This window comes from Rhinopithecus bieti, unplaced genomic scaffold (genome assembly GCF_001698545.2).
Source record: "Rhinopithecus bieti isolate Rb0 unplaced genomic scaffold, ASM169854v2 scaffold_81705, whole genome shotgun sequence".
Classification (NCBI taxonomy): Eukaryota; Metazoa; Chordata; class Mammalia; order Primates; family Cercopithecidae; genus Rhinopithecus; species Rhinopithecus bieti.
Window position 1 is genome coordinate 7,497 of NW_016829783.1, and position 26,606 is coordinate 34,102.

The following is a 26,606-nucleotide window of genomic DNA, read 5'->3' on the forward strand; positions in this document are numbered from 1 at the left end:
TGGGGTAGAGGACTCAGGGCGGCAGGTATGGCCTGAGGAGGAGCCCCGGGGGAAGGCGTGCCAGGCCCACGTAGAGAGCTTGGCCTCTGCATCTGCATGAGTCTCCTCCATGCTGGCCTGGGCCGATGGGCCCATGGGCCCTGCTGGGTCCTTGTGGAGTCGGGGTTGGGGGTGTCCAGGTCTGCGCAGGGCCCGGCCTCCAGAAACAGATGATGCTGGAAGCCAGAGTCTGCGGTGAGACTTCTCTGACCCTGTCTGAGCCACTCCCTCTTTGCTGCCCAGAGCTGACCCTGTGTGAGGGCACGGGCTCTCAGCTGCAGGAACAGTGGTTTATTGGCCAGGCAGGGCCTCCCCAGCCCAGCCTCTGCTCCCCTAGGGGCTCGGGCTGTGTGGGCTGGCCCTGGCAGAAGGCGGACAATCCTCTAGGCCCGAGGACATGGGGGTCACAGAGGTGGGGGCCTTGGGCCCACACATCCGGGGAGAGTTCCCAACCGTTCCCAGCGGGTATCCCAGGCAGGTAGCAGGTTCGGCCCACACCTGAGTGCCCAGATCCTGGGCAGGGCTGGGAGGCACCTGACCCCACCTCCAGCAGCTCTGCAAGTGTGGAGTGAAAAAAGGTGACTCTGTGTGAGGATGGGGTTGGCTGCAGCTGCGGTGACGGCCTGGGGTGGGGGCGAGGGGGCCTGGAGGCCGAGGGTGGGCTGGCGGGTGCTAGGCAGGGCGACGGAAGAGGCTGCCATTTCGGAGCCGCTGCAAGAGCTCTAGCCACAGCAGCTGCTGCTCCCGACGGGCACCCTTCATGAGGCTGCTGTTCTCCAGGGCGCGGCGGGACAAGTAGGGCAGCACCTCCATCACAGGGCCGTAGGGCACATACTTGTACACAGGGTAGCTGGCATGGCCTGCACGGAGGCAGATACACCATGAGGTCCAGACCCAGCACCGCACCCCATCACACCAGGGAGGGCCCCACTCACCCAGCGGGAAGCTGATCTGGTCACACATGCCTAGCAGCTGTCCAAAGTACACCTGGTGGTCAGCAGGATGCAGGCGCAGCTCCTCCATCCTGTGCAGGTAAAGCCAGGAGCTAAGGGCCAGCTCCAGGACACTGTCCCCGGTGCAGGGGTACAGGGCTCCTGTCCCAGCTCTGAGCCAGTCCTACTACCCCAGATCCCCCATCTACACTCTCCAGACTTCATCCCCTGCAAGGTGGGGCTGGGGTATGGGCTCTGCCCGGCCCTGCCCCAGTGAGGCCTCTTCCCAGTCGGACTCTGCTGGGCTGCCCTACTCTTCTCCCTGGGGAGGCGTCAGCCCTTAGCCAACAAGGTCCTCCTCCTGCTTTCCCCACCCTCCCCTCTGCCACCTCTCCTCTACCTCCCTTCTTGGAGGTGCAGCCCTTCCTGGGGCCCTGACCCACCCAGCAGCCTGCCCCACAGGGCAGGGAAGCTCCTCGGCTCTCCTGCCATCCCTTCCTCAAGCCCCTCCAGGGTTCTGCGGTATGACTGGTCTCCGGCCCTGCCCTCGCCCTCTGTGGGCTGCTCCTCTGCCCCATCCCCACAGCTGCTCTGTCCCACACAGCTGCCACCAGCCCCCGAGTCCTCAGAAGGTGGCTGCCCTGAACCGAGATGTGCTGCACATGTCACATACACATGGGATTTAGGAGACTTTGTAGAAACATAATACTCAATGGCGCGTTGCTTTTCTAAAAGCAGCTGGAATGCGATTTGAAGTAATGTTTTGTATATTTTGGGTTCATTAAAATGTATTCTTGAAATTCATTTTATCTTTTTTAATGTAGCTACTAAAAAATTTTATAGATGTGGCTTGTATTATATATCTATTAGCACTGCTCAGATATTGGGGTGGGGCCCTCAACTCTGTCCTGTCTTCACATCACCCCTGACAGGGTCTTACAAAGATTCTCAGGATTTGAAATATCCATGCAGTGACAGTTCTCACGTTTCATCTCCAGCTTCCTATATCCAGGTATCCTGACTTAGCCGGTCTGCACAGCACTGGGGCCCCCACCCTGGGCTGAGTTCCGCCCGCTCCTCACACATCGCCTGGGTGACTGGCGGGGCCTGTGCTGTGCTTCCCACTCCCTCCCCGAGGGCCTCACCTCCCCTGTTCTCCACCCGCCCCAGCCCTGGCTCCCATCAGCCAGAGGCCCTTTCCCTCCATCCCTGGGCTGGGCTCCAGTGTCGGGACCACCCAGTCTAAAGCAGGCACCCGCCTCTGCCACATCGCCCTGGTCTCCATCGTGTGTCTCCCTCAACCCCAGGACATGAACCCGAGAGCCGGGCTGCCACTGCTGGCTGCCCCCTCCCCTTCTGGTGTGCACAGCCTCTGCCATGTGACTGCAGCTCCTCCCAGCGCAGGACAGCAGCTCACTCCACCTGGCATCTGGGCTTGGCCTCAGGAGGCATTTTGGCCAACAGGGAGGCACCAAAGGTGACACAAGCAGAGGCTTGCCCTCTCCAGGCCTTCTGGAAGCCCGAGCCCACCACATGCCCAAGCCTGGGCTGGCCTGTTGGACACTGGACCCGGGGTACAGCCTCCTTTACTGCCCCAGCCATGAATGAGCTCATTAGGCCCCACCGGCCCCAGATCACAGACGCAGGAGGTACACAAGCACAGCCAGCAGCAGAAGCATCAGCTGAGCCAGCCCGCCCAGGCCTACAGAACATGCCACTGTTTCAGCCTTTAAGTTTGGGGCTGGTTGGTTCCCTGGCCAAAGCCAACTCGGGTTGTTTGAGGGTGGGTGGTGTGGCAGTCTGGGCCCAGCATAGGACAGAGCAGCTGCCATAGTCTAGAAGCACTTACTCAGGGGAGGGGACCCGAGCTCCCCAGCCACCCACAGCAGGGGCACAGAGCTGAAGCCTACAGGGGTCCAGCCTCAGGCAGGGTTGTGAGCATGGTATTGGGGGAACCTGGCACAGGGCCCTTGGAGCCATGAGGAGAGAGCCCAGCTGCCACTCAGGGGAGGGGGAAGCTGTGTCCAGTGGGGAAGCCACTGCCACAGCAAGACAGTGGGGACAGACAGGTGCTGGGGGGAAGCTGGAGAGAGGAAGCCCTGCTGAGGGCAGGCTGTCCTTTTGGAGTTGGATGGTGATGTGTCTAGTCAGGCTGTGAGCCCACCAGCATTGAGAGTCCACCCAGGGGCCGGGAGTCCTGATTACAAGCTGAGAGGACCCACCAGCTCCCGAGTGCTGGCTCCTGCTGGCCACCAGGCCTGTGCGTGTGGAGACAGTGAGTCTGTCCCATCACCGACACATCTATGACAATTAGCAGAGGGTCAGGGCACAAAAGCGGGTGTGCTGCAATTTCAGGCCATGAAAAAGCAGCAGCATCGTGAGCAAAGGCCGAATGTGGACATAACTGAATGATTTCAGAGCCGTGAGTCAGCTCCCCGAGCAGCACCAGGATGTGTCCTGTTGGCTGCAGCCCTGGCCCCAAGCCTGGCCCTGTGGCTTCACAGCTCTTTGGGGAGCCCCCTCGTGCCACAAGCCCTGGATCTGGAACACCCTGCCCTGCTGTGGAGTGGAGCCCCTGCTCAGCTCCTAGGAAGGTGAGAGCCAGCGAGGCCACTGCCCAGGCCCCCAAGGGTTCTAGGGGTCCCATCCCTGGGAAGGCGGAATCTGGGAGGGGAGGGGGACCTAGGACCCCATTGTGTGCATAGCTTGGGCTAAGGCATGAGATAAGACCGGGGTGACAGTACTGGAATATCCAAGAACTGACTTCACCTAACTTCCGCATTTGACTTGTTAGAATTCTACTAAAGTTGTGCTCCATGGGACACATGTTTAAAGGGAAAACAGACCGTTACATTCCAGATGTAGTTAAAATGTTAAGGGAACTGCTTATAAATGAGGCGGCGCTGTGGAGGCCTCCTGAGGGACTGGGCTCCAACACTGCGTCTGTACCTTTCAGGAGCCTTCCGAATCCCCTAATGAAACTTAGTTTTTTACTTTGGAAGTTTAATAAGTCACATGTTAATTTTTAAAACTCTGGGTACAGTGACTGACGCTTGTAATCCCAGCACTTTGGGAGGCCAAGAAGGGAGGATCACTTGAGGCCAGGAGTTTGAGACCAACATAGTGAAACCCTGTCTCTGCTAAAAATACAAAAAACTAGACAGGCGTGGTGGTGCACACCTGTAATCCCAGCTACCTGGGAGGCTGAGGCATGAGGAATTGCTTGAACTTGGGAGGCAGAGGTTGCAGTGAGCCGAGACCACGCCACTGCACTCCAGCCAAGGTGACAGAGCGAGATTCTATTTCAAAAAAAGATGTTAATTTTAAAAACCAACATAACTGCAAAGAGCCTTTGTGCTCTCACAGTCCAATGTCCAGAATGCCAGCAGGCCCGGGCCTGCAGGGCACTAAAGCTGCCCTCCAGCTCATTTCACCAACCTTTCCCCACAACTGCCCGCCTGCACCCAGCAGGTTGCTCTGCCCACCCTGAGCTCTGCGCTGCTGCCACCTCTCCCCAACCAGAGGAGCCAACGGCTCGGGTGTGGTGACGGTGCAGGGTGGGGCGCACCTACCTGCGCAGCGTGAAGCGCACTGTGTCCTCATTGTGGGAGGCCACCATCACCTTGGCCTTGGCGTTGTGCTTCAGCTCCTCCAGCACGAAGTCCAGGCACCTGTGGAGAGTGCCATGTGAGCCCAGTTCCAGCCTGTGGTCGCCTGCGCCTCTCATTACCAGCTGCACAGAGAGGAGGCCGAGGGCAGGCCCAGGGCCATCCAGTGAGCTGGCTCTTTCCAAGGGTGTCCACAGGATCCCACAGGATAAGGAAGAATAGGAGCAGCATCTGCCCCTCCCAGCACCTCATGAAAAAGAAAGACCAGCAACCAAGAAGAAGTGAGCGATGTCTGGGACCAGACAATTCACGCAGAACCAGCTGGGGTGCAGCGTCCCTGCATCAAATGTGCCATGATGCTGGGGACCAGCCCAAACATGGCCATGAGCCTCATGACAGACACAGCTTTGCTTCTGGGGAGGGATCCTACAGTGCCCCCCTGGCCCTGCAAGGAAATAAAAGGGAAGCAGGTCCCTGCAGGGCACAGTGGGGGTGGGCATCCCGGTGCACCAGGAAGCCCGAGCGGTACCACCCTCCTGCAGCGAGGACACTCAGCAGGCTTGACCACGCGCACATTCTCTCTGACCCAGCAATTCCATTTCCAGGAACCTAGGACAGCTGCATCCTCAGACACAAAACCCCTGATGGCCCGTGTGTACCACAGAGGGTGACGGTGTGTCCAGCGAGTCCCTGTTACAATAACCAGACTGAAACCAGTAAGATCAAAGATGCTGGACACACAGCCCCGGGCACCCCATGCTGGCTGGTAACAGCGCCACTCTGCAAGCTCACACAAGGGGACCCAGATGGAACGCGAAATGAAAAGCACACTGGGCAGAGAACACACTACAACGCAAACAACAATGGCGGAGATGTGTGCGCTGCGGCATGACCGGCACGGCGGTGGCAGGAGGGGAGCCGCAGCCAACCAGGAGACACCTGAGGTCTCTGAATTTGCAGCACACACGCCTCTAAGAGGAAAAGCCCATGGTTGGCCAGCCTGTGCTACATGAAAAGATCACCAGGAAACTAGAGCAGTAAAAGCAGGTGCAGAACAGCTGATGGGCGATCCCACTGTGTGAACTGAAAAGCAAACAGGCTGAGCCTGCGGGGCGGGGAGGGCCGGGTGCTCGTGCACATCTCTGGATCTAAGTGTCTGCAGGAGCCGGCTCAGGGAACTGTGGCCTATTTTGCTTTGTTCAATGGGCTTTTCTATATTTATAAAAGAATAACCTTAATGTTTTTGAAAAAGCAACACATGACACAAAAGCAGAGGAAATACCAGTTCTGACCTGGGGACACACGAGGCTGCCACTCCTGCTGGGGTCTTCTGGCCCTAGCAGGGTGGGACAGGGTCAGTCTCCAAGCCTCTCCCTCAGGCCCAGTTTCTTGGCACCCTGCCCTGGGAAGATGGAGGCACGGGAGAGCTGCGCACCTGTGGTACATGGCGTTGGTGGCCTCGTACGTGGGGTTGATGGGGTCCTCATAGCCGATCTCTGCTGCACAGGCTCGCTCCTGGGCCAGGTATGTGCCCCGCACCCGCTTGGCCCCAAAACATCAGCACTCACAGCGAGCCAGCTCCACGCCCAGGGTCACATTGTCATAGGCATCCTGTGGGGCCAGGGCTAAAAGTCGCAGGGAGCCTGGGCAAGCCCAAGTGATAGCAGGATGGGGCCTCCCTGGGCCCAAGTGCAGTCACCAGGGCTGGGCAGCAGCTGCCTGGAGCCCAGCTGCCTGGAGAGGTGCAGCTCAGGGCACCTGGAGCACGTGTGGGTGAGGATGGGCCTCCAACCTCTGTCCCCAAGGAGCAATGGCAATGGGGATGTCTGCAGCCTCCTGTGTGGCCCGTGGACAGCCCTGTGGGAGCAGCCCAGGCACCAGCAGCCATCATGTGCTCTAGACTCCCAGGCCGACTGCGGGACGGGTGCATACTGCAGGCTCCTGCCTGGACCCCTCCCCATGCCACCCTGTGTCCTCCGGGCACCCGGCTCACCCGAGAGCTCTGAACCTGTTAACATCCCTGAGCAGTTTGGGGCCCACAGGCCAGGGTGAGCTCCCTGAATACATGTGACATCCTGGGTGAGTCTTTCTGGAGAGGGCCCAAAGCTTTCATCTGGTTCTTAGGGGCGCTGAACTGAAAACACGCTGGAGGAAATGGTCATGTGGCGCCTTCCACATTTGGGATGTCAGGCACATCTAGTGGACCCTCATCAAGATCGCTGTCTTCCTCCTGCTCCTTAGACACTCGGCTGGTTCCGAGAACCACAGGAGAGGCTGTGGGCAGCGGGCCTTTCTTCCTACTCTGAGGCAGTCACCATGGCCTCGGCCTCTTCTGCAGGCCTGGCTGTGGCCACCACCTAAGGGGCTCTTTTCTGTACCCTGGGGCCCACCCTGGGTGAGCTGTGCTGCAGAAGACCCCAACAATCCCTTGGGGGCACGGCCCACTCCCTCCTCCATCCCATGAGCTCCCTGGTGGGTGCTGAGTGTAGAGCCAGGCAAATGCCAGGGAGCTCAGATGAGAGGAGCCCCTCCTGTGGGGTCTCCAAGCCCCAAGGCAGGCAGGGAGGGGCTGAGCGGGGAGCTTGCCTTGAGGTAGCACTGGTACGTGTTGAAGATGAGCGGCTTCTCCACCATATGAACTTGCGCTGCATCTCCACGTCAGGATCGGTACTGAATGGCGAGCTGGAAGTAGGTTCTGCCCAGCCGTCCACACATCATGCCACACGCCCACCACACCTGGCTTTCTGCGGGTGCAGAGAGGTGGGAGCATGTAGGGAGCAACTGTTGCTCAAGTATGAACAGTGCCCTACTTATCTGCAATGAGTCCAGGTCCCCAAGGCCCAGCCCTAAGCTCAGCCCGAGGAAGGGACAGCTCACCTTGGCACAGGACATCCATCTGCTGTAACGAGCCCTTGATCATACCACTGTAGCATCCTGCCCTCCCAGTCCGCACCGCGCGAGAGACTGAGACATGCCAGGGAGGGCCCCGTCCAGCTGGCCTGACTCTGTGGGTGCCAGCACCACAGTCAGCCACAAGCGAGGGGCTGGAAAGTGCCAGCGCTGAGGCCAGGCTAAAACCCTATCCTCTCCTAAATTGTATCTTTTTTAAGTAGACATCGCAGAGGCCCTACCCAGGGGAGAGCTCCGGGCCCAGACGCCGGCCCACTGGCATCTGCGGGGGCGCCGGCGGACGGGCAGGGCGCACTCATACAGCAGAGGCAGCATGAGTCACCACCTGGGAACCTCTCAACCGCAGCCAGTGGCAGCGCCCTACATGCATGGTGGCCCACCGATGGGAGCTCATTGGCCATGTCAGTGGGCCCGGCAGGCTCCAGTCCGGGCCCTGCCACCACCAAAGTGTGTAGCTCTAACAGCCTCCCAGTTCCCACAGAGGCCCCACTGTTGTGGGAGGGCCCCCTGCAGCTCCCATGTGACACTGAGGAAGGTGAACACGTGATCAGGCCCAATCGTCAAACAGAAGGGGGCTCCGCACAGAGGCACGGAGAGGACCCAGGAGGAGGAACCCGCCTGGCTATGGCCTGACAGGGTGGTCGTGGCAGCCACATGCCGGACACGTGCTGGGGACGCAGGGCAACTCCAGGATGAGCGCTTCAAGGAGCTGGTGGCTCAGAGGCCATGGGGACCCATCCCCTGCAGGGACCTCCCGCTCACTCCTTTGCTGCCCCAGGCAGCCCTTGCCATCACTGAGCACAAACAGTACTGGCTCTATCCCCTTGCCTACAGCATGCTAAAAGTTCTCCAACAGCTGGTGGTCCTGGTGCACAGCCGCTCTGTACACACTGTGCCCTGAGGCTCTGGGTCGCGGTCTCTAAGTTTGAGGCTGGGCCCTTAGTGGACTGGGGCTAGATGTGTCATGGAAAGCTGCCTCTGCAGGATGTTTTCTGAAGGTGCTTCTGTTCTTTCTTCGAATCCCAGCTTAGGTTGTGGTTTCAAGCATTCTGCCAGGTCCCGGGCCCCCCTCCCACAGGCAGATGAGCCTCATTCCTCTCCCCGCTGTACACAGGCTGGCCTGGTGACATGCTTCTAACACACAGAACTCGGCAGAAAAGACACCGTGTGACTTTTGAGGCGAGGCAGGAAAAGGTCATCCAGCTTCTGCCTGGCTCTCACGTCTCAGGGGACACTGGTAGGAAAAGGTCATCCAGCTTCTGCCTGGCTCTCACATCTCAGGGGACACTTAGAGCCCAGCTGCCACGTTGGGAAAAAGCCCAAGCCACAGCCAGCACCAACTTCCAGACATGCGAGTGGGCGCCTCCTCCAGGTCCCAGCCCACCACTCTGTGAGCACAGCTACCCAGGAGACCCCGAGGGAGGACTGCCCAGCTGAGCCCTGTCAACCCCAGAACCATGAGGGAGAAGCAGAGTGACTGCTGCGTTTCAGGCCTCTGAAGTTTGGGGTGACCTGATGCACAAGACAGATGACTTGGGGAAGGCCCAGAACCCCTCTCCTTGTGGTGTCTTAAGGCTCTTTGTGGGTCTCTGTCCCACCAAGCACTCTGTGGACATGTGTGGGTTTGTCTCCTTCCCCCTGGACCATAGGGGGTCTGTGGGGCCATCGTGTGCAGTGATCTTGGTCATGTTAAGTTCCCAGGGTGGGCAACAAGAGACACGCGTGGCAGGCTGAACTCCCTTCTCAGCCCAGCACCCTGCTGAGCGGGGCCTCACCGAGGAGCGGAGGTGTTACCTGTGCGTTGGGGACGACCAGGTGCTTGGAGAGCTTGGTCCTGCTGTCAATGAGGCTGCCCCAGTCCAGCAGGTCCACGGTCCTGAGGGAGGAGGCGCATCAGCAGAGGGGGCGACCCCACCTGTGGGTGCTAGGGTCGGGTGGGGGATCCAGGCCCAAACCTGTCCGTTCACCAACCACCACAAAACCCACCTCGGTGTGCAGTTTTAAAGGACAGAGAAGGCTGAGGCAGGAGAATGGTGGGAACCCAGGAGGCAGAGCTTGCAGTGAGCAGAGATCGCGCCACTGCACTCCAGCCTGGGCGACAGAGCGAGACTCTGTCTCAGAAAAAAAAAAAAAAGACAGAGAAAATGTAAATACCGTTCTCTGTTTAAACATTTAAAACCAGTGGTGTGCAGTGGCTCAAACTTGTAATCCCAGCACTTTGGGAGGCTACGGTGGGCAGGTCACTTGAGCCCAAGAGTTTGAAACCAGCCTGGGCAACATGGTGAGACCTGGTCTCTATAAACATAAATTAATTAAAATAATTTAAAACCAAAACACAAACAGTCCTGTATCTAGGCGGCTCTGAAAACACTGAGTACCCTAGGGCTGTTTCGGGCCTGTGGAGGGGCTGAGCATAGGCAGCCAGGCAGGAGGTGGACACAGCTCCGGGGACCAGGGAGGACACAGTGTGCAGGGCTGTCAGTGTGTGAGGGGACGGCTCACTACTGCACCACCCCAGTCACCTCCCCACTTCAACTGGGGGCTCCTGGTGACCTCGGTCCCAGCCCCTGGCCCCAAGGATGGGGCGTGGGGCTCTGATCCTTCACCTGCCAGCGTGGGCTCCAGGGGGGCTGAGAGTGCCACCTTTGCTCTGGACCTAGATAATTCTATAATGAGCCCTCTATGGGGGCCTCAGGGACCTGAGGCCATCAAGTCCTGCTGTGTGAAAAGCAGCTCCTTCAGCACTGTCATCCCAAGGCCCACCCTCTCAGGCAGGGCAGCCAGGACTGGGAGACGCCGCTAGGGCTTGGCTGGAACCATGGCTGATGCTTGTGTCCTCTCAGCCTGGGGGCTGTTCTCGCCCAGACACTCCCAGGGTCTCCGCCGTGAACCAGTCCTCAATCTCAGCCCTGGATGCAATGCCCATCTTTGCAACACTTTCCTTGAGAAGTGAGAAGGCCTGGATCAGCCCCATTTACTCACATTTTATGCTTCCCCCACCCATTGGCCTCTGGTGCCGTTTCTGGCTTTATTATATCGTTAGCGAGAACGGGATCCATTTCTGGTTTGTTTCCACTGCATAGACAGGTCTATTCCCACCCGACTGCTGATGCTTGCCCACAGCCTGCAGGGCTGGGTCCCCAGCCCTCCCACCAGCATCTCCCCGCTCTGTTCAGAGTCCCTCCAACCTCCTCCTCCCCCCTCAGGCCAACCCCAGCAGCTGCAGAGTGAGCCACGTGCCCTCGATGAGTTCCCAAAACCACCTCAGACCACTGCCCACCATGCCTCCTGTGCGCCCCCACGGTGCCCACCCCCTCACAAGCCCCGGGAGTGGGGAAGGGGAGAGCTGCCCCACCTGCAGCGCCGCCACCTCCAGCTTGGTGTCCATGGCAGCCAGACCCGCCTGCCCTTGCTCCGCAGCCATTTGGTGAAAGAAGCGTCTCCACTTGGTCAGCACCTCTGAGAACTGCAGCTGCAAACACAGGCCTGAATGCCATCTGCACACACCCCTGCCCGCCCCAGTCCCCCACGCAGCCCCTGTGGCCAGCTCAGGCCTCTAAGGCACAGGCACCTGTGCTTTCAGTGGATGCCTACAGCTGCCCTGAGGACTCGCACAGCACCAGACTCTGCAGGTGGAAGGTTCTAGCACTTACCAGAAACTGGGGTCTCCCCAGTGCCGTGAGCTTAATGGCTATGAAGCCGTCATCGCTGACTCTACCTGTCAGAAGCCACAGGAAAAGCCGTGACGGCCCTGAGAGGTGCATGGAGGCAGTGCAGGGTAGGAGAGGGAGGGCTGGGACCTCACCAGCCTACAGCAGGCTCCTGGCCCCACCCCACCCCACCCATGAAGTCCCCACACATGGCGCTCTGGAGGTCCTGTAGGGATGGAAGGGGGCTCTGTGGCAGGGTCTGTGTTTGCCATGCAGGTGCGGGACAGCAGTGGGCACAGGAGCTGCCTGTCCCCTGCCGAGCAGCCCCCACAGGCTCTCTGCCTCAGTTTCCTTCCCTGTGCCACCAGCACCACAGGCTGCTCACCCGTGGGTCACAGGACCCAGAAACACCAAGCGTGGCTAAGACAGAGACACCCCAGTGAGGCCCCCTTGCTCAGGCCTCTGCCCCAGAGCCAGAGTCTCCCAGGCACCTCTGATGTTCCTGCCCCCACACAGCCAGCCCGCAGTCCCACCCGGTCCTCCAGGCTGACCCTCCTGCAGCATTCTTGTCCCTGACATTTCTTTCCAAGCAGCAACCAGAAATGTTCCTTTAAAGTGAAAGCAGATCTTACCATCTCATCTTGTTTAATGTCACCCCAATGCAGGGTCTTCCCCTTCCGTCTGCCCCGGGAGAACAGGCAATGGGCGAGAAGACACCCCTCACCCTGATGGCCCAGCATTCAGCTGGCCACTCTGACCCCCAACCCCAGTCAGGAGGCGGCTTCCAAGCACTGCTCAGAAGGGCCAGGTGCAGTGGTATGCACCTGTAATCCCAGCACTTTGGGAGGCCAAAGTGGAAGGTTCGCTTGAGCCCAGGAGTTTGAGACCACCCTGGGCAACATGGTGAAACACCATCTCTACAAAAAAATACGAAAAGTAGCTGGGTGTGGTAGTGTGCGCCTGTAATCCCAGCACTTTGGGAGGCCAAGGTAGGAGGATCACTTGAGCCCAGGAGGAGTTCCAGGCTAGCCAGGGCAACATAGTGAGACCTTTTTTTTTTTTTTTTTCTTTTGAGATGGTATCACTCTGTCGCCCAGGCTGCAGGGCAGTGGCACAATCTCGGCTCACTGCAACCTCTGCCTCCTGGATTCAAGTGATTCTCCTGTCTCAGCCTCCCAAGTAGCTGGGATTACAGGCACCTGCTGCCATTCCTGGCTAATGTTTTGTATTTTAGTAGAGACAGGGTTTCACCATGTTGCCCAGGCTGGTCTTTAACTCCTGAGCTCAGGCAATCCACCCGCCTCGGCCTCCCAAAGTGCTGGGATTACAGGCCTGAGCCACTGTGCCTGGGTGTAAGACCTCCTCTTTACAAAAATAGTAACAAAAACAAAAACTTGGCCGGGTGTGGAGGCATGCACCTGTAGACCCAGCTACTCAAGAGGCTGAGGTGGGAGGATGGCTTGCGCTCAGGAGGTCTAGGCTGCAGTGAGCTATGATCACACCACTGCACTCCAGTGTGGGCAACAGAGCAATACCCAGTCTCATTTGAAACAAACAAACAAACACATAAACAGGCCTGGGACCTGCTGCCCCGACGGAGGGCTGCTGGGGCCAGCATGAGGCTGTGCAGGGTCGGGTGTTTCTAACACTAAAGGACACTGGGCCTTGGTGACCTCTGGCTTCTCTAGCCCTGGAAACACCTGCTTTCCCCACCTCTGGCCCCCAGAGGCTGTGTCAGGGAGGGATTCCCAGGCAGAAGATGTGGCACCAGCTCCCTGAACGGAACCTCCACCCTGAGCTAAGGGTGGCTCGGCAGCTGACATGGACCAACTTCCTGCAGCTCCTGGTCCTAGCCCTGAGCCAGGGAGAAGGGTGGGGAGCATGAGGTGGGATCAGGGAACGGGGGGCTGGGGCGAGGGCAGGAGATGCCTTCTGGGAGGCAGTGGGACCCCTCAGGAAGGGGCCGAACTTGGGTGCCTCACTAGGCACCCAAGTGTGACCAGAACCCAGCCCTCTGGCTCCTGCCCCAGCTTGGCGTTCACCCACCAGCACCTCCATGAGCCCAGGGTCCACTCAGGCTGGGACATGGCGGGGGTATAGCTAGCAAAGAGGGGGCCCCACCTGAGGCTTCGATGCAGCGCAAGAATGTCTCCATGTGGCTGTCGCACTTGGCCTCGTTGGCATAGAAGTAGGTGCGAGCACTGATGACACCATTCCTGCGGTCCCCGAAGGCCCGGTGGGCCTGGTATTGCTTATCTCGCTTATTTGTCCCTGGAATGGCGAATGCACGGCCTGAGCACAGCTCCAAACACCCATTCCCAGCACCCACATGCCAAGGCCCAGGGCCCCTGCCCTCAGGAGGGCTCCAAGCATAGTGGCCATGCCAGCCTGGCCCGGGCACTGTGCTGCCCCATGGCTCCCATCCCCAAACCCACCCTCCTCTCTGCACTGCAGCTCTTCTGCCTGGAGTGCTGCATCCCCCTGGCTAAACCTCCTCATGAGGCCAGGATGGCAGAGCCTCCTCAACAAAAGCCTGGGTCCACCAAGAGGCCATGAAAAAGAAGCAAGGAATCTCTTTCCCCAGACACTTGCGAGCATGTCAGAGCCCAGAGCGACAGAGCAGGTGCCCTGGACACAGGAAGGGCCCTGGACATAGGGAGGATCCTGGACTCCGACATCACCCCCAGGCCCACTTGTGCTCCAGCCTAGACTCTCCTAGAAACCAGGGGGTGCGCGGAGTGGGGAGGGCGTCTGTTCACGTGCGGCGGCCTCTCACTCACCACTGCCATCCCTCTCCACAGCTGAGGTGCAGGACCTGTGGGAAGGAGGGGGCAGGCAAAGGTCATTGTCACACCACCTGAGCCTCAGGTGACAGGCAAGTTCCCACTGAGGCTGCACGGAGGGCCCCACCACAACCCCGGTGGAGGGTAGATTCCAAGGTGCAGCCCCAGCCCCGCCCCAGCCTGGGGAGAACACCTGGGCCTGGGAGGGGCAGCAGTTTATGGGGCTGTTGTGTCCCAAGGGCTCAGGAAGCCCCGGGCTCCTTGTGGGTGGAGAAATCAGAACGATATGCTTGAGTTCTCAGAACAGCCCAGGCCTTGCAGCAAGTTCTTGAATAAAGGTAAGTTACCTGGTTCCAAGTCAGGGCTGAGAGGAACGGAGGCAGGAAGGCACCAGCACATAGAAATCCCTAAATCCCCAACGAGGCCCCCTTACTCAGGCCTCTGTCCCAGAGCCAGGGTCTCCCAGGCACCTCTGATGCAAGTGCAGGCTCCTGCCCCCACGCAGCCAGCCCGCAGTCCCACAGCCAGCCTGCAGTCCCACCCTGTCCTCCAGGCCGGCCCTCCTGCAGCATTCTTGCCCCTGACACTTCTTTTCCAAGCAACAACCAGAAATGGTCCTTTAAAGTGAAAGCAGATCTTACCATCTCATCTTGTTTAATGCCACCCCACCCCAGGTTCCCATCATTTCCCAGTAATACCCAAAATCCCGGGCCCCTGGCATGGGAACCTCAAGACCAGTGAGGCCAGGATGCTGGCTGTCCCCCACTAGGCTGGCCACACTCTCTGCCCAGCCAAGCCCCTGTCCTTCCTGCAGGTGCCTCTCCATCCCCGTCTGGCCCACACCCCCATTCCCACTGGCCCCTCCCTCCTCTAGGGTACCTGGGTCCCCTCCCCCACCAGCCCTGCACCCCTGCCAGAGCCACTGTGAACACCCTCCTCTTCCTCCTCCTCACGCCACAATCTGCTTCCTGGCACTTGGTTTCGGTGCTGTGTCATTAGGGCTAGCAGAGCTGCTGTGGCTAAGTCTACTGTGACAAAGTGACCATGGTCTCTCCCTGGCCCCGGGAGCAGCTCTGTGGGTCATCTGACTTTATATTCAAAGCCTGATTAAGTCAGTGACCATGGGGAGAGGTCGGCTGCATGACCAACAGCATCCAGAGCCTTCCTGAAGCTCCCCAGAGGCGCTTGGACCCTCGGGAGCAGCTCTGCCCACACTCACAGGAAAGGACAGGGTCCCCCTCAGGTGCTGGGAAGGGTAAAGGCAGAGCAGTGGTCAGTGAGCCGCATCCCACAGGCCTCCACATCAAGGGGCCTCAGCTGCCTGCTGTCCACCTTCCACCTGCTCAAGGAACAAGCCCTGGGCCAGGAGCCCCCACCAGGAGGCCTTCCCTCCCACCCGCTCCTGGGCAGCCCCACATGGGCCAGGGACTCCTCATGTGCCTCCAGGTCCTCTAAGGCTGCAGCCCAGGGATGGGAGCTGGCAGGCAGATATGCGCTGGCTGCCTTGTGCTGACAGAGATGTGACAGAAGAAGGTGGAATGTCATCTTGTGACTAGGGAACAGGCAGGCAGCACATGATCCCCTGCCTTCGACAGGGAGCTCCCGGGTCCCTGGCTTGGGAACCTTAAGACCAGTCATGAGGCCAGCCCCAGGACCTTCACGCTGAGGCTCGGGTACAACCAGGCAAAAGCCATCTCCAAGGGGGACTCACTCTGCTAAGGCTGGGGCGGCAGCCAGAGCCCCGCCCAGGGTAGAAACCCTCATGGCAAGGAACAGCAGACAGTGGGGACGGGGCCTCAGGGGCCTCCATGACCCTGATGAGAAGGTCCCATCTTGAAACCACACAGCCCACCGTTTGGATAACACGAGACTTAACCAGACAGGTGTCTGCCTGTGAGGCAGCCTGCCTTCATGGAACAGGATCATTATCTGACAGGTCCCCGGGCAGACGAGTTCCTGCTCAGCATTCCCACAGCTGTTGTGTTCATCCTCTGAGGTGGGCCCGGCAGGAGAGGCTGGGGAAGCCAGGGCCGCTCCCTCTCCTGCTCTGACACGCTCAGAGGCAGAACACCGTAGGCTGCCCGTTTCCCTCCGTGAACCTCCAGAGCACAGACCAGGCTGACACAACCAAGCACAGTGGCCAAGATGACCGCATAGCATGTGCAGTGGCCAGAGGGGCAACCAGGTCTCAGAGTGGACAGCTATGTGGCAAGGACAGGGCCACACTCTCCAACAGGCATCATGGGTTAGTCACAAGGAGACACAAATGGTGGTTCCCAGGCAGGTCAGGGTCCTGTTTCCACTAGAGGGGAGGAAGAACGCACCCTGAGAGCAGCTGATTCAGAACTGCCGGTGCCACACGGGAAATCTGACTCTCACCACCTGGGACATTGCCATGTCATGGCTCAAGGCACCACAGGGAAGACGGGGGCACGTGGCACTGGCAGCCGTGGGGTGTTAGAGGAGGAAAGGTGAACTGGTGGATATGAGGCCCTGACCAGGGTGGGGACCACATCCCAATGACTGTTTAAAGCCGGGACCCACCTTGTGCTCCCCCAGCCCCACCCCTCATCATGCTCAGGGCATAGTCTATAGAAGGGCACATGATCACACACATGGGCACGGCCCAGGACACAGAGAAGGGAAGAGCAACAAGGGGACATGGGGCAGAGGAGGACAAGCACGAGTCCCCAGGGGGTCTTCAGAGACAGCAGGAAGACCCTGACCACCCCTTCAGCCTCTACCAAACTCAGCTCTGGGTAGCTGTTCCTGGGGACGTGATGCCTGTTTGAAACAAGCAGAGCATGGGGGTCCACGCCCTGCCGTTGCCCAACTCTCCCCTGGAGGGAAGCCTGGCAAGCCCCTTCTACCTGTACCCCCTTCCCCAGCTCCCCCAGCCCCTCGCTCAGGACACACACTGCACACATATCCCAAGTGAGCTGCCCCAGCCTGGAGACCAAGGGCCAGACCCCGCCTCCAGCCAGCCCTTGGCCTGCACAGCCCGACTGATGCCCCCATCCATCCGCTAGGCGTCCCCTCACAGCCCAATCGTCAGGAAGATGCTTGGCCCCTTCCCCATCCCTGAGACCTCAGCCTGCTTGGGGGATCCCTGGGACTTCTCTCCTGGGATCGGGTGGGGCCCTGGCCTCTGGGAAGCATGATCCCACCCCTCCTCTGTGTGGGCACTGCTGTCCTGCACCTCCAGCCTCCCACCTCCTCCTTCGTGCTCCAGAGCACTGCTGGGACTCGCTTCGCCATGCACTCAGACACCTCCATCCTCCCTGGGCCTCTCACGGTTAGGCTACCACCACCCGCCATGGCCTTCATTTGGGGTGGTGGCCTCAGTGTCTCTCCCCAGAGTAGAGCCCATGGCCCTTGTGACAGGAAGCTAGGTTAGGAATACAGATCTTTCAGCAGTTCCCTGCACTAGGGTCTGCATAACTGGTCATTCCCGGCCAGGCGGGCCATGCTGCAGTGTGGACATCAGACCAGTGCTTGCAGACCCAGCCCTATCCCCATGGCTCAGGCCCCTCTGAAGGCGCAGAGCAGCAGAGCTGGGTGGGTGTCCTCATCACACACCCTTGTGAGGACAGGAGGGAACCCTGCTTACTTCCCAGAGCTGGAGCAGGGACCATGCAGACAGCAGCCACCAGCAGCAAGAGAGGTGCAGCCCTTGCAGGGCAAGGGACTCAGGCTCCTAAGGGCACGGGTGCCCAGCTCCCTGGCAGAGTGCAGGCCAGCCCACCTCCAGACACACAGCCTGCAGGGCAGGGAGGAAGCCAGGCAGGACCACCCTGGGAAAGGAGTCTTTTTATACCAGAGGTGCCTGAGAAGAAAACCCCATTGTGAAACCAAGTCCCCACCCAGACTCCTTCTGAGGACACACAGGCTATTGGTTATTCAACAGGCAGCTCAGCAAAGGTTGCAGCCAAGGGCTCAGGCAGCTGTGAGGCCCACAGGGCCTGCTAGGAACACAGTGGGATGCTGGGGCTGGAGCACCCCGCCTTCAAAACAGCCAATCGCAAGGCAGAGGCTGGGCTTCTCTCTCCGGGCAACTGGCAGCCGGCATGCTAAGGCAAGGCACAGACATTCCGTTCCCAGGGCTGGAGGCCTCATGTGACTGCCTTTCCCTCCCCTTCCCAGGCCAGCCACCAGGGAGGGGCATAGCAAACAAGACCTGACAAGGTCCACAGAGGGATTGTCCCAAGCCTCATGTGGGTCAGGCTCAGCTGCTGTCTGGGTACAGGGGACCCAAATACATAAGGAGACATAGGGAGATCCCATCTTTACAAAAAAATTTTTTTAAATTAGCCAGATATGATGGTGCATGCCTATGGTCCCAGCTACTTAGGGGGCTCAGATGGGAGGATCACTTGAGCCCAGAAGGTTGAGGCTGCAGTGAACCATGGCACCACTGCACTGCAGCCTGGGCAATACAGCAAGACCCTACTTTTAAAAAAATGGTTGAAAGAATTCAAAACAAGAATAATATTTTGTGACACAAGAAAATTATATGAAATTCTAATTACCATGGCTCTACTGAGGCAGAGCGAAGCCGTTGTAGCAGGGAAAGTCTGGCCCAAGACTGAGAGTCTGTGCTACCTGGCTGTTTACACAAACATTTGCTGACCCGATGGGGGAGGCTCTGCTACAGCCTCTCTTCTGCAGGGATTCCTGACCCGCAGGCGGGTCCCACTGCCCGACCCTTGCCTGACCTCAGCCTGCCCTGTAGGTGTGGAACCTCCCAGGCCTGGCCCCTGCCCCAGTATCAGTGGAGAAGGGAATTGAAGCCAGGAGCAGTGTGGCAGGCCGGCCTGGAGTCAGCTCCTGGAGGTCACTAACTGACACAGAGCCCCTTCCCTGGGCAGTGAGTGTAGAGGGCAGTTGGTACCACCCTGACCCGCCCTCCTGGGCATCAGGACAGAACAAGACCATGTTTCTCTCCACTTCCTGGAGCAGTCCCTGGCTCATGGGAGATCCAGGCAAGACCAACCACTCTTTGCAGAGTGCTTGGTCCATATGCTGGTGCCTGTGCCCCTCCAGGCGGTGGGCTAGATAGGGCCAAGGGCCATTCTGTGCTCGGCTTCCTCAGGCCTCACGCACACCAGGCCTCCCACGAAAACTGAGAGCTCTCATCTACATGAAGCAAAAATGCAAGAACTCCAGGCAGAACCCAGGAGGGTCGTCGGTAGTTGGGCTGACTAAGCTCTCCCAGCCTTGGTCTCCGCCCAGCTGAGACTGAAGCCCAGCAGTTGGACATATCCCACCTGCTCCCACTGGGTGCTCCTGGGTCATGATCAGAATGCCCACAGACACCAGGCAGGCCTTACTCCATCTCCTTGTGCTCTGCCTCCTCGGGGCTCAGGTCCTCCTCCACTCCATAGTCCAGAATGGCACCGACACCGAAGGCCCTGTTGTGCCGAAGCAGGGGCTGGATGGACTCCTGGTCCTCGCCGGCTACAAAATGCCCATAGAAGGTCATCTTCATGAGCTTGTTGAATAGCCTCTGCCCTAGAAGTTTCCTGGAAACATACAGCAGCTGAAAGGCAAAGGGAAGCCGCTGTCCTGGGCTGCCCGAACTCCTTCCCCAAGCAGGGCCCCGCTGCTCATCCCCGACCACAACACTTAACCCCAGCCGTGGGGCCCTGATACGGTCTCTTGGTGACTGGGCTTCCAGTGTCCATTTCATGGTGAAGACCAGCCGAAGCTGCTTGCTTCTCCACTCTGTCCATCACTCCAGTTCCCATCCAGGACAGAAAGACCACAGGAGGTGCCGCCTGCTTGGCCTGGGCACACTGTTCCCACCTGGACTCTGCCCCTTCAGGCCCCCACCCATGAGTCACTCCAGTGGCACACAGTGGGTGCCTGACCACTGCTTGGTGGAGAAAAAGGAGAATGGCCAGCCTCTGTGAGGACAGCAGCGGGCATTTTGAGACCATCCTCTGTATCCACATCTTGGCAGTTCTGCGGGGGAAGAGGATCTAACTTGACTTTCTAGTACTTGACTGCCCAGATTTTTCAATGTTTTGTTCCCTCTTATCCCAAGTCCCTAAAACAGTGTGACTGGCACAAGGCCAGCCCCGGAATGGATGCTAAATAACAAACGTGTGAAACTCAGGCTGAGTCTGCGTCCAGCTGGAGGGAAGCATGCCCTGGCGACAAGGACAATAAGCTAGGTGACAGTCCACAGGGGCCTGTGAGATGACTCCCTCCCCATGACCCATGGGCTCTGCAGAGTTATCTGAGGCTGACCAGCCACTCTGACGGACGCTGCCCGGGAGCTGCTCGGCTGTCTCCTCCAATCATATTTCACCACATCGCTCATTCACATGTCCCAAGCTCCCATACACCAAGCACCTTTTACAGACTGGAAACAACCCAAAGGAAATCGACCAGGATCTCACATCCTGGTGGCAAAGGAGCCCCAAAGGGGAAGGAGGGACTCTGCCTATCACTCAGGACAGGGGGATGGGGCAGTGCCTGCAGGGTGGGGCAGGGGTGTTTACTAACCTAGATCCAGGAGTGGGGCTTGCCAAGGCAAGGAGATGGCATGGAGAACTGGGGGAGCTCCAGCACGGGGAACGGCCAGGGCAGAAGAGACAGGGACAACGAGAGGCTACTGGGAGAGGAGGGCTGAGTGTGATACTCAGAAGCACACCTCTGCCCCGTGTCTGCCACCCCTGCCGTCTCAGCACCGACACAGGAAGATCCTGGGATTTCTCAAACCCGATGGAAACTAGAACTCCTGTTTTGTGGGGAGCATCTCTTGAAACCATAGTTTCAGGAACAACTTCTAGTCTAAGCAAAAGCATTAGCGAGTCAAACACATATCCAAGCCAGCCCTGAGCACCCACATGCCTGCCCACAGGCAGACACGGCCCCACAGCCTTACCCTGAACATTGGTGCCCCATGGAAATGCCTCCTGACCATCACCCCTGGGCACGCCATGGGGCAGCCCCAAGGACCAGGGTTTCCCAGGCACTCACCCCTGCCTTCCTGCAGCCTCCACACAGAATCTGACTTTACTGCATTTTGTTCTTTTATAAACAGGATTAGAAACTGGAAAATGAACATGCTGACATGTTCTCCGTCTCCCACTGAGCCTGAGCCAGGCCTCATTCCTGCCGGCAGCACCCAGGGATAGCTGGGAGAACAGGATGGGTCTGAAACATATCAAAGAACACCCAAGTGGCAGGCAGGGCAGAACTGGGGACCTGAAAACCATCACTAGGCTCATCCACATCCACTCTGAGAGAACCATCAGAAACCCAACAGGAGGGAGGGTGGGCAACTGTCTGCTGCAGGGGCTGGCACGATTGCCTCACAGGGCCACGCAGTCTCCCTCTACCTAACTGCTCGCCTCTGCACAATCAGCACTAAATGAAGAGGTGGGAGCCAGGCTGCACTGGTTCCAGGGATGCTTCTTCAAAAGATCGGGGTCTGAGGGACTGGGTCCGGGCTGAGGCTGAAAGCTCCCTGCACAGGGCTACAGAAGCACACAAGCAGGGCTGGCAAGTTTGTTTGTTTGTTTGTTTGTTTGTTTATTTATAGAGGCAGGGTCTCACTCCTGGGCTTAAGCGACACTCCTGTCTCAGCCTCCCAAGTAGCAGAGATTACAGGTGCCCACCACCACGCCCAGCTAATTTTTATATTTTTAGTAGAGATGGGGTTTCTCCATGTTGGCCAGGCTGGTCTTGAACTCCTGACTTCAGGTGATCCACCCGTCTTGGCCTCCCAAAGTGCTGGGATTACAGGCGTGAGCCACCGCGCCTGGCCCCAGCTAACTTTTAAAAATATTTTGTAGAGACAGGGTTTCACAATGTTGCTCAGGCTGGTCTTGAACTCCTGGCCTTAAGTGATCCTCCTGCCTTGACCTCCTGAAGTGCTGGAATTACAGGCATGAGCCACTATGCCCAGCCTAGGGCTGGTATGAGCAGAGCAAAGCAACCACTTTAACACGATCCTGGTGTCACTGATGCCCCCACATGGCACTACCTGAGACCAGGGCAGCCCCACATCTTCAGGTGAGGAGAGCCTTCAAGGATTTAGAAACCTGCACCAGTAACACATACACTTGTACCCCCTGTGAAAGACTCGATCAGATGTGTGCAGAGCAACACTGGTAGAGCCGGTTCTCTCCCCTCCCCCCACTCAGGGAACCACTGTCACCACGGGTCCTGTCCCTTCTGTGAGGGCGCACACCCAACCTCAGTGCTGTTGTCACGGAAATCCCGGGACTTTCCTAAACTCTCCTCAAAAAGTCCTGCTTTCAGGCAAGGGTGGGCCCCAACGCTGTCCGCATCCAAGGCAGCAGCTCAAAGATCAATTCCTGCAACCCGACACTCCTGTGGCAGGTGTGATGGCCCTACTGCCCCAGCGCCTCACAGACCTGTGCTGGCTCAGCAGAAGGAATCTCCCCACAGCCCAGAGGGTAAGGGAAGGCCCCCCGCACTGGCCTGCCCACAGGACCAGGTTCTAGTGAGCAGCTCACAAGCCCAGGACCTGGCCTCTGCCTTCTTCCAGTGCTGAGGCTGCCAACACCCATGGGATCACTAACAAGACAACAGCACAGACCCCACCGAGGGGCTTCCCAGAGCACAAGCAGGACCCTAGGGGAGCCTGGGAGAGGTGGCCTCTGGATGCCCTGCCTCTTCCAGGTACCCACAGCACCATCCCTGAGCCCTGGCACTAGCCTTAAGAAGGCATCCAAGGGACGGCGGAGCCGACACGTTCCTCCCACAGTCACGGAACAGCACCTGGCATTCCCCTCGGCGGACTGGGCACCAAACCCCACACCCAGCTCTTCTGGCTTCTCTGTGCAACAACTGATCTAGACAAGAAAGCTTAGGGCTGTGCCTAGAGAAACCTGACCTAGTGCCTTCCTAGCCCTCTCTCCATCTTGGTCACAAGGTGGGCACGGCTTCTGCACAGCTGGCCCCAGCTGCCACCTCGGATGCCCGTCCTTGCCCTGGGCAGGGACCTGTAACTGGCCACTCCCTCCCCTGGCATTCCTGCCCTGCTGTCTCCTCCTCCTACTGCAGCACCACCAGCACCGGCTGCTCTTTCTGGATGCCCCTCAGATGTGGACACTCCCCAAAGCCTCCACATCACCATCCCTCCCCCTGCCAGTTCCTCTACCTGGGATGTCCCTTCTCACCTTCCTGCTCTCCACGGCCACGGCTTGACCTTAAGGCATCTTTATGCACACAAGCACAGAAATGGCCTCTCAGAGGCCACCATCTGTCCAGTTCAGCTCCTTCTTCCTCCACCATCCTCCGCACTCCCGCCACCACTGGTCCTCAGCTGACCGTGGCGCTCCCCGTGGGATTCGGGCCAACAGCATCTGACTCTGATTTCGTGGACCTCTGCCCTCACCTCGCACCCACCGAGGCCTCACCTAAGCTCAAGTATGGCTCGGTGCTTCTCATCTCACACCACCCCCCTGCCTCCCCCGGCCTCCTGGTGAGGCCAGGGGTGCAGCCCCTGACCTCTGCACAGTCTCACCTGAGAAATCAACACCACCAGAACCCCGGCGCCAACAAAGGGAACGAACCTTGCAAACTTTTCCCAGGGTCACCTGGAGATAACCCTCATCTCTAATACCCCTAGGCCGATGCGGCTACAACAGTGTTCTGCTTGTTGCCCCGCCCCACCCCACCAAAAGCCCTCACACTTTTTTAAGTTACCATGGGTGAGTTCAAAGCTGGGCGTTTGAGGGGCTTCCTATTTTTCCCCAACAGTGTGCTCAGAGTGGCCATGTCTGGGAAGCCGCTGGGTCCCAGGTATTGAACCCTGGAGTCCTACACCAGGCTTCCCTTGTGGCAACATGAAGAATACTCTATTTTAAATTCCAAGTGATAACTCTGTATTTCCACAAGTGGTATATATCGTAAATATTAAAACGATCATTGTTTTTAGTTGGTAGACATGGACAAGTAGGAAAATTTGCGAGGTTCGAAAGGCATTGCAGGAAACGCCTCCCTTACTGGCTTCCCTCGCTCCAGGACATGCTTGGGAGGCACCCCTTTCACGCCAAGAAGCTCCGTAAAGGCTCCAGGGACCGGCAGAAGCCCCGCGCCCCCGCCTGCACCCCGCGCACCTGCTCGTGGCGCGCCAGCAGCGCGGGCCAGGCGCACAAGCGCAGCACCAGCAGGCTGCGCGCCAGCTCCCAGGTTCGCCGGCTGCGGTACGCCTCCTGCGCGTTGCCGAAGTCCACGGCCGGCACTGGTGGCCGCACTGCCTTGGCCGACCCACGTTCCGGCAGGGCTCCTGGGCCCGCGGCGGGCTGCTCGCGGACGGCTGGCGCCGTGGACAGTGGGGCGAAGCGGGGAATGTAGGGGCGCAGCGCGGGCAGGAGGCGCCTCAGAGCCATGGCTGGAGGCCGGTACCGGCCCCGGCCGCTTAAGTATGCGCTATTGGTCCCGCCCCGCCCCGTCCGGTCCCGCCCCGCCCCGCCCCGCCCCGCCTGGTTCCGGAGGCCTCGCCCGATATTCCTGACAAACACCAAAGGCTTAGACTTCACAAGCACGCTGGCACTTCATTTACATGGTGGGGACCCTCTGCTGGCAGGGCTGAGGCCAAGGCCAAGGCCCACTGGCTTCCCAAAGCCTCTGCTCCTGCCCTCCATGAAGACAACAACAGTGTGAGACCCTGTCTCAAAACAAAACAAAAGAAAAATCATGTATTTTCAGATAGCTAGAAGATTATTGAGTGTTTGTAATGCAAAGAAATGATAAATGTTTGAGATGACAGCTATGCTAATTACCCTCATCTGACCACTGTACATTGCATGTATAGAAACATCACTACATACCCCACAAATATGTACAATTATTGTGCCAACCAAAAAATAAAAATAGCCGAGTGTGGTGGCTCACGCCTGTAATCCCAGCACTTTGGGAGGGCAAGGCAGGAGGATCACTTGAGCCCAGGAGGGCCAGACCAGTCTGGGCAACATAATAAGACCTCATCTCTACAAAAAAATACAAAATTAATCAGGCATGGTGGTGTATGTCTGTAATCCCAGCTACTCAGGAGGCTGAAGTGAGGGGATTGCTTGAGCCCAGGAGGTTGAAGCTACAGTGAGCTGTGATCATGCCACTGCACTCCAGCCTGGGCAATGGAAGGAGACCCTGTCTCAAAAATAAAAGTGATTTTTGTTTTGTTTTGTTTTGAGACAGAGTCTTGCTCTGTCGCCCAGGTTGGAGTGCGGTGGCGAGATCTCGGCTCACTGCAACCTCTGCCTCCCGGATTCACGCCATTCTCCTGTCTCAGCCTCCCCAGTAGTTGGGACTACAGGCACCTGCCACCATGCCTGGCTAATTTTTTACGTTTTTAGTAGAGACAGGGTTTCACTGTGTTAGCCAGGATGGTCTCAAACTCCTGACCTCATGATCCGCCCGCCTCAGCCTCCCAAAGTGCTAGGATTACAAGCGTGAGCCACTGCGCCCAGCGAATTTTGTTTTTTTAAAGACAGAGAGATTCCAGACACAAATGGCCACAAGTTGTATGGTTCGGTTTATATGAAGAGTTCAGAATAGACAAACCCATAAAGACAGAGGTCACACGAAGACAAGCCCATAGTGTAGCCTGGTGAGTGCCTGGAGGTGGAGGACTGGAGGAGTGGGAGGGGCTGTCAAGGCCTGCGGAGTTTCTTTGGGGTCTGGAAATACTCTGGGGCTAGAAAGTGGTGATGTTTGTTCAACCTTGTGTATTCACTAAAAAACCATTCAATAGTGCCATTGAAATGGGAAAAATTCCATGGTATAGTGCAAAAGGTAATACATGAATAGTACAATGAATTATATCTCAATAAAGCTGTTATATTTTTTTACAAAGCAAAGTTGTAGCATTTGCTTCAAGGAAACCTGTGGCCCTGCACAGAGACGAAGGTGGGCAGGAGCTGCCAGGGGCAGGGCTGCAGAGAGGGCAGCGGGAGAGGTGAGGGGTGCAGGGATCACAGAGCTTGCCACTCATGTCCAGACCATAGCAGGGCAGGCCTAGCGCCGGGTGCCCAGGCCCATGGGAGAGCCCACCTGTGAGGGCGCCTGTGGGAACAAGGCTGGCCTGAAAGTCACTGGTTGCGTATGACAATCAGTGAAACAACTGAGATTCACAGGAGCTCTGTAAACACTAGTGTCAGGCCTCTGAGCCCAAGCTAAGCCATCATATATACCCTGTGACCTGCATGTATACATCCAGGTGGCCTGAAGCAACTGAAGATCCACAAAAGAAGTGAAAATAGCTTAACTGACGACATTCCACCATTGTGATTTGTTTCTGCCCCACCCTAACTGATCAGTGTACTTTGTAATCTCCCCTACCCTTAAGAAGGTTCTTTATAAGCTCCCTCACCCTTAAGAAGGTTCTTTGTAATTCTCCCCACCCTTGAGAATGTACTTTGTGAGATCCACCCCTTGCCCACAAAACATTGCTCCTATCTCAAAACCTATTTGCCTATCCCAAAACCTATAAGAACTAATGATAATCCCACCACCCTTTGCTGACTCTCTTTTCGGACTCAACCAGCCTGCACTCAGGTGAAATAAACAGCCATGTTGCTCACACAAAGCCTGTTTGGTGGTCTCTTCATATGGAGACATGTGACTAGGAAGCAAGTCTTATGCTCAGCTGGGGAATCCTGGCAGGCGGCTACCCTGAGCCAGCTGATGGCTTTTTTTTTT

At 58.0% G+C, this 26,606-nt stretch overlaps 1 protein-coding gene across 1 annotated transcript; it reads right to left on the bottom strand.

The window, feature by feature from the left end:
• Positions 1–308: 308 nt before the first annotated feature.
• PRODH (proline dehydrogenase 1) lies at positions 309–24,308 on the bottom strand. Its single transcript, XM_017864926.1, is given in 16 exon segments — positions 309–899; positions 975–1,063; positions 4,544–4,642; positions 6,015–6,190; positions 7,166–7,213; positions 7,216–7,319; positions 7,457–7,503; positions 7,536–7,582; positions 9,284–9,365; positions 10,351–10,430; positions 10,845–10,961; positions 11,143–11,207; positions 13,261–13,410; positions 13,920–13,954; positions 19,253–19,461; positions 24,023–24,308. Coding segments are annotated over 16 exon segments (1,809 nt in total). The 5' UTR covers positions 24,296–24,308; the 3' UTR covers positions 309–711.
• Between the last annotated feature and the right edge of the window lie 2,298 nt (positions 24,309–26,606).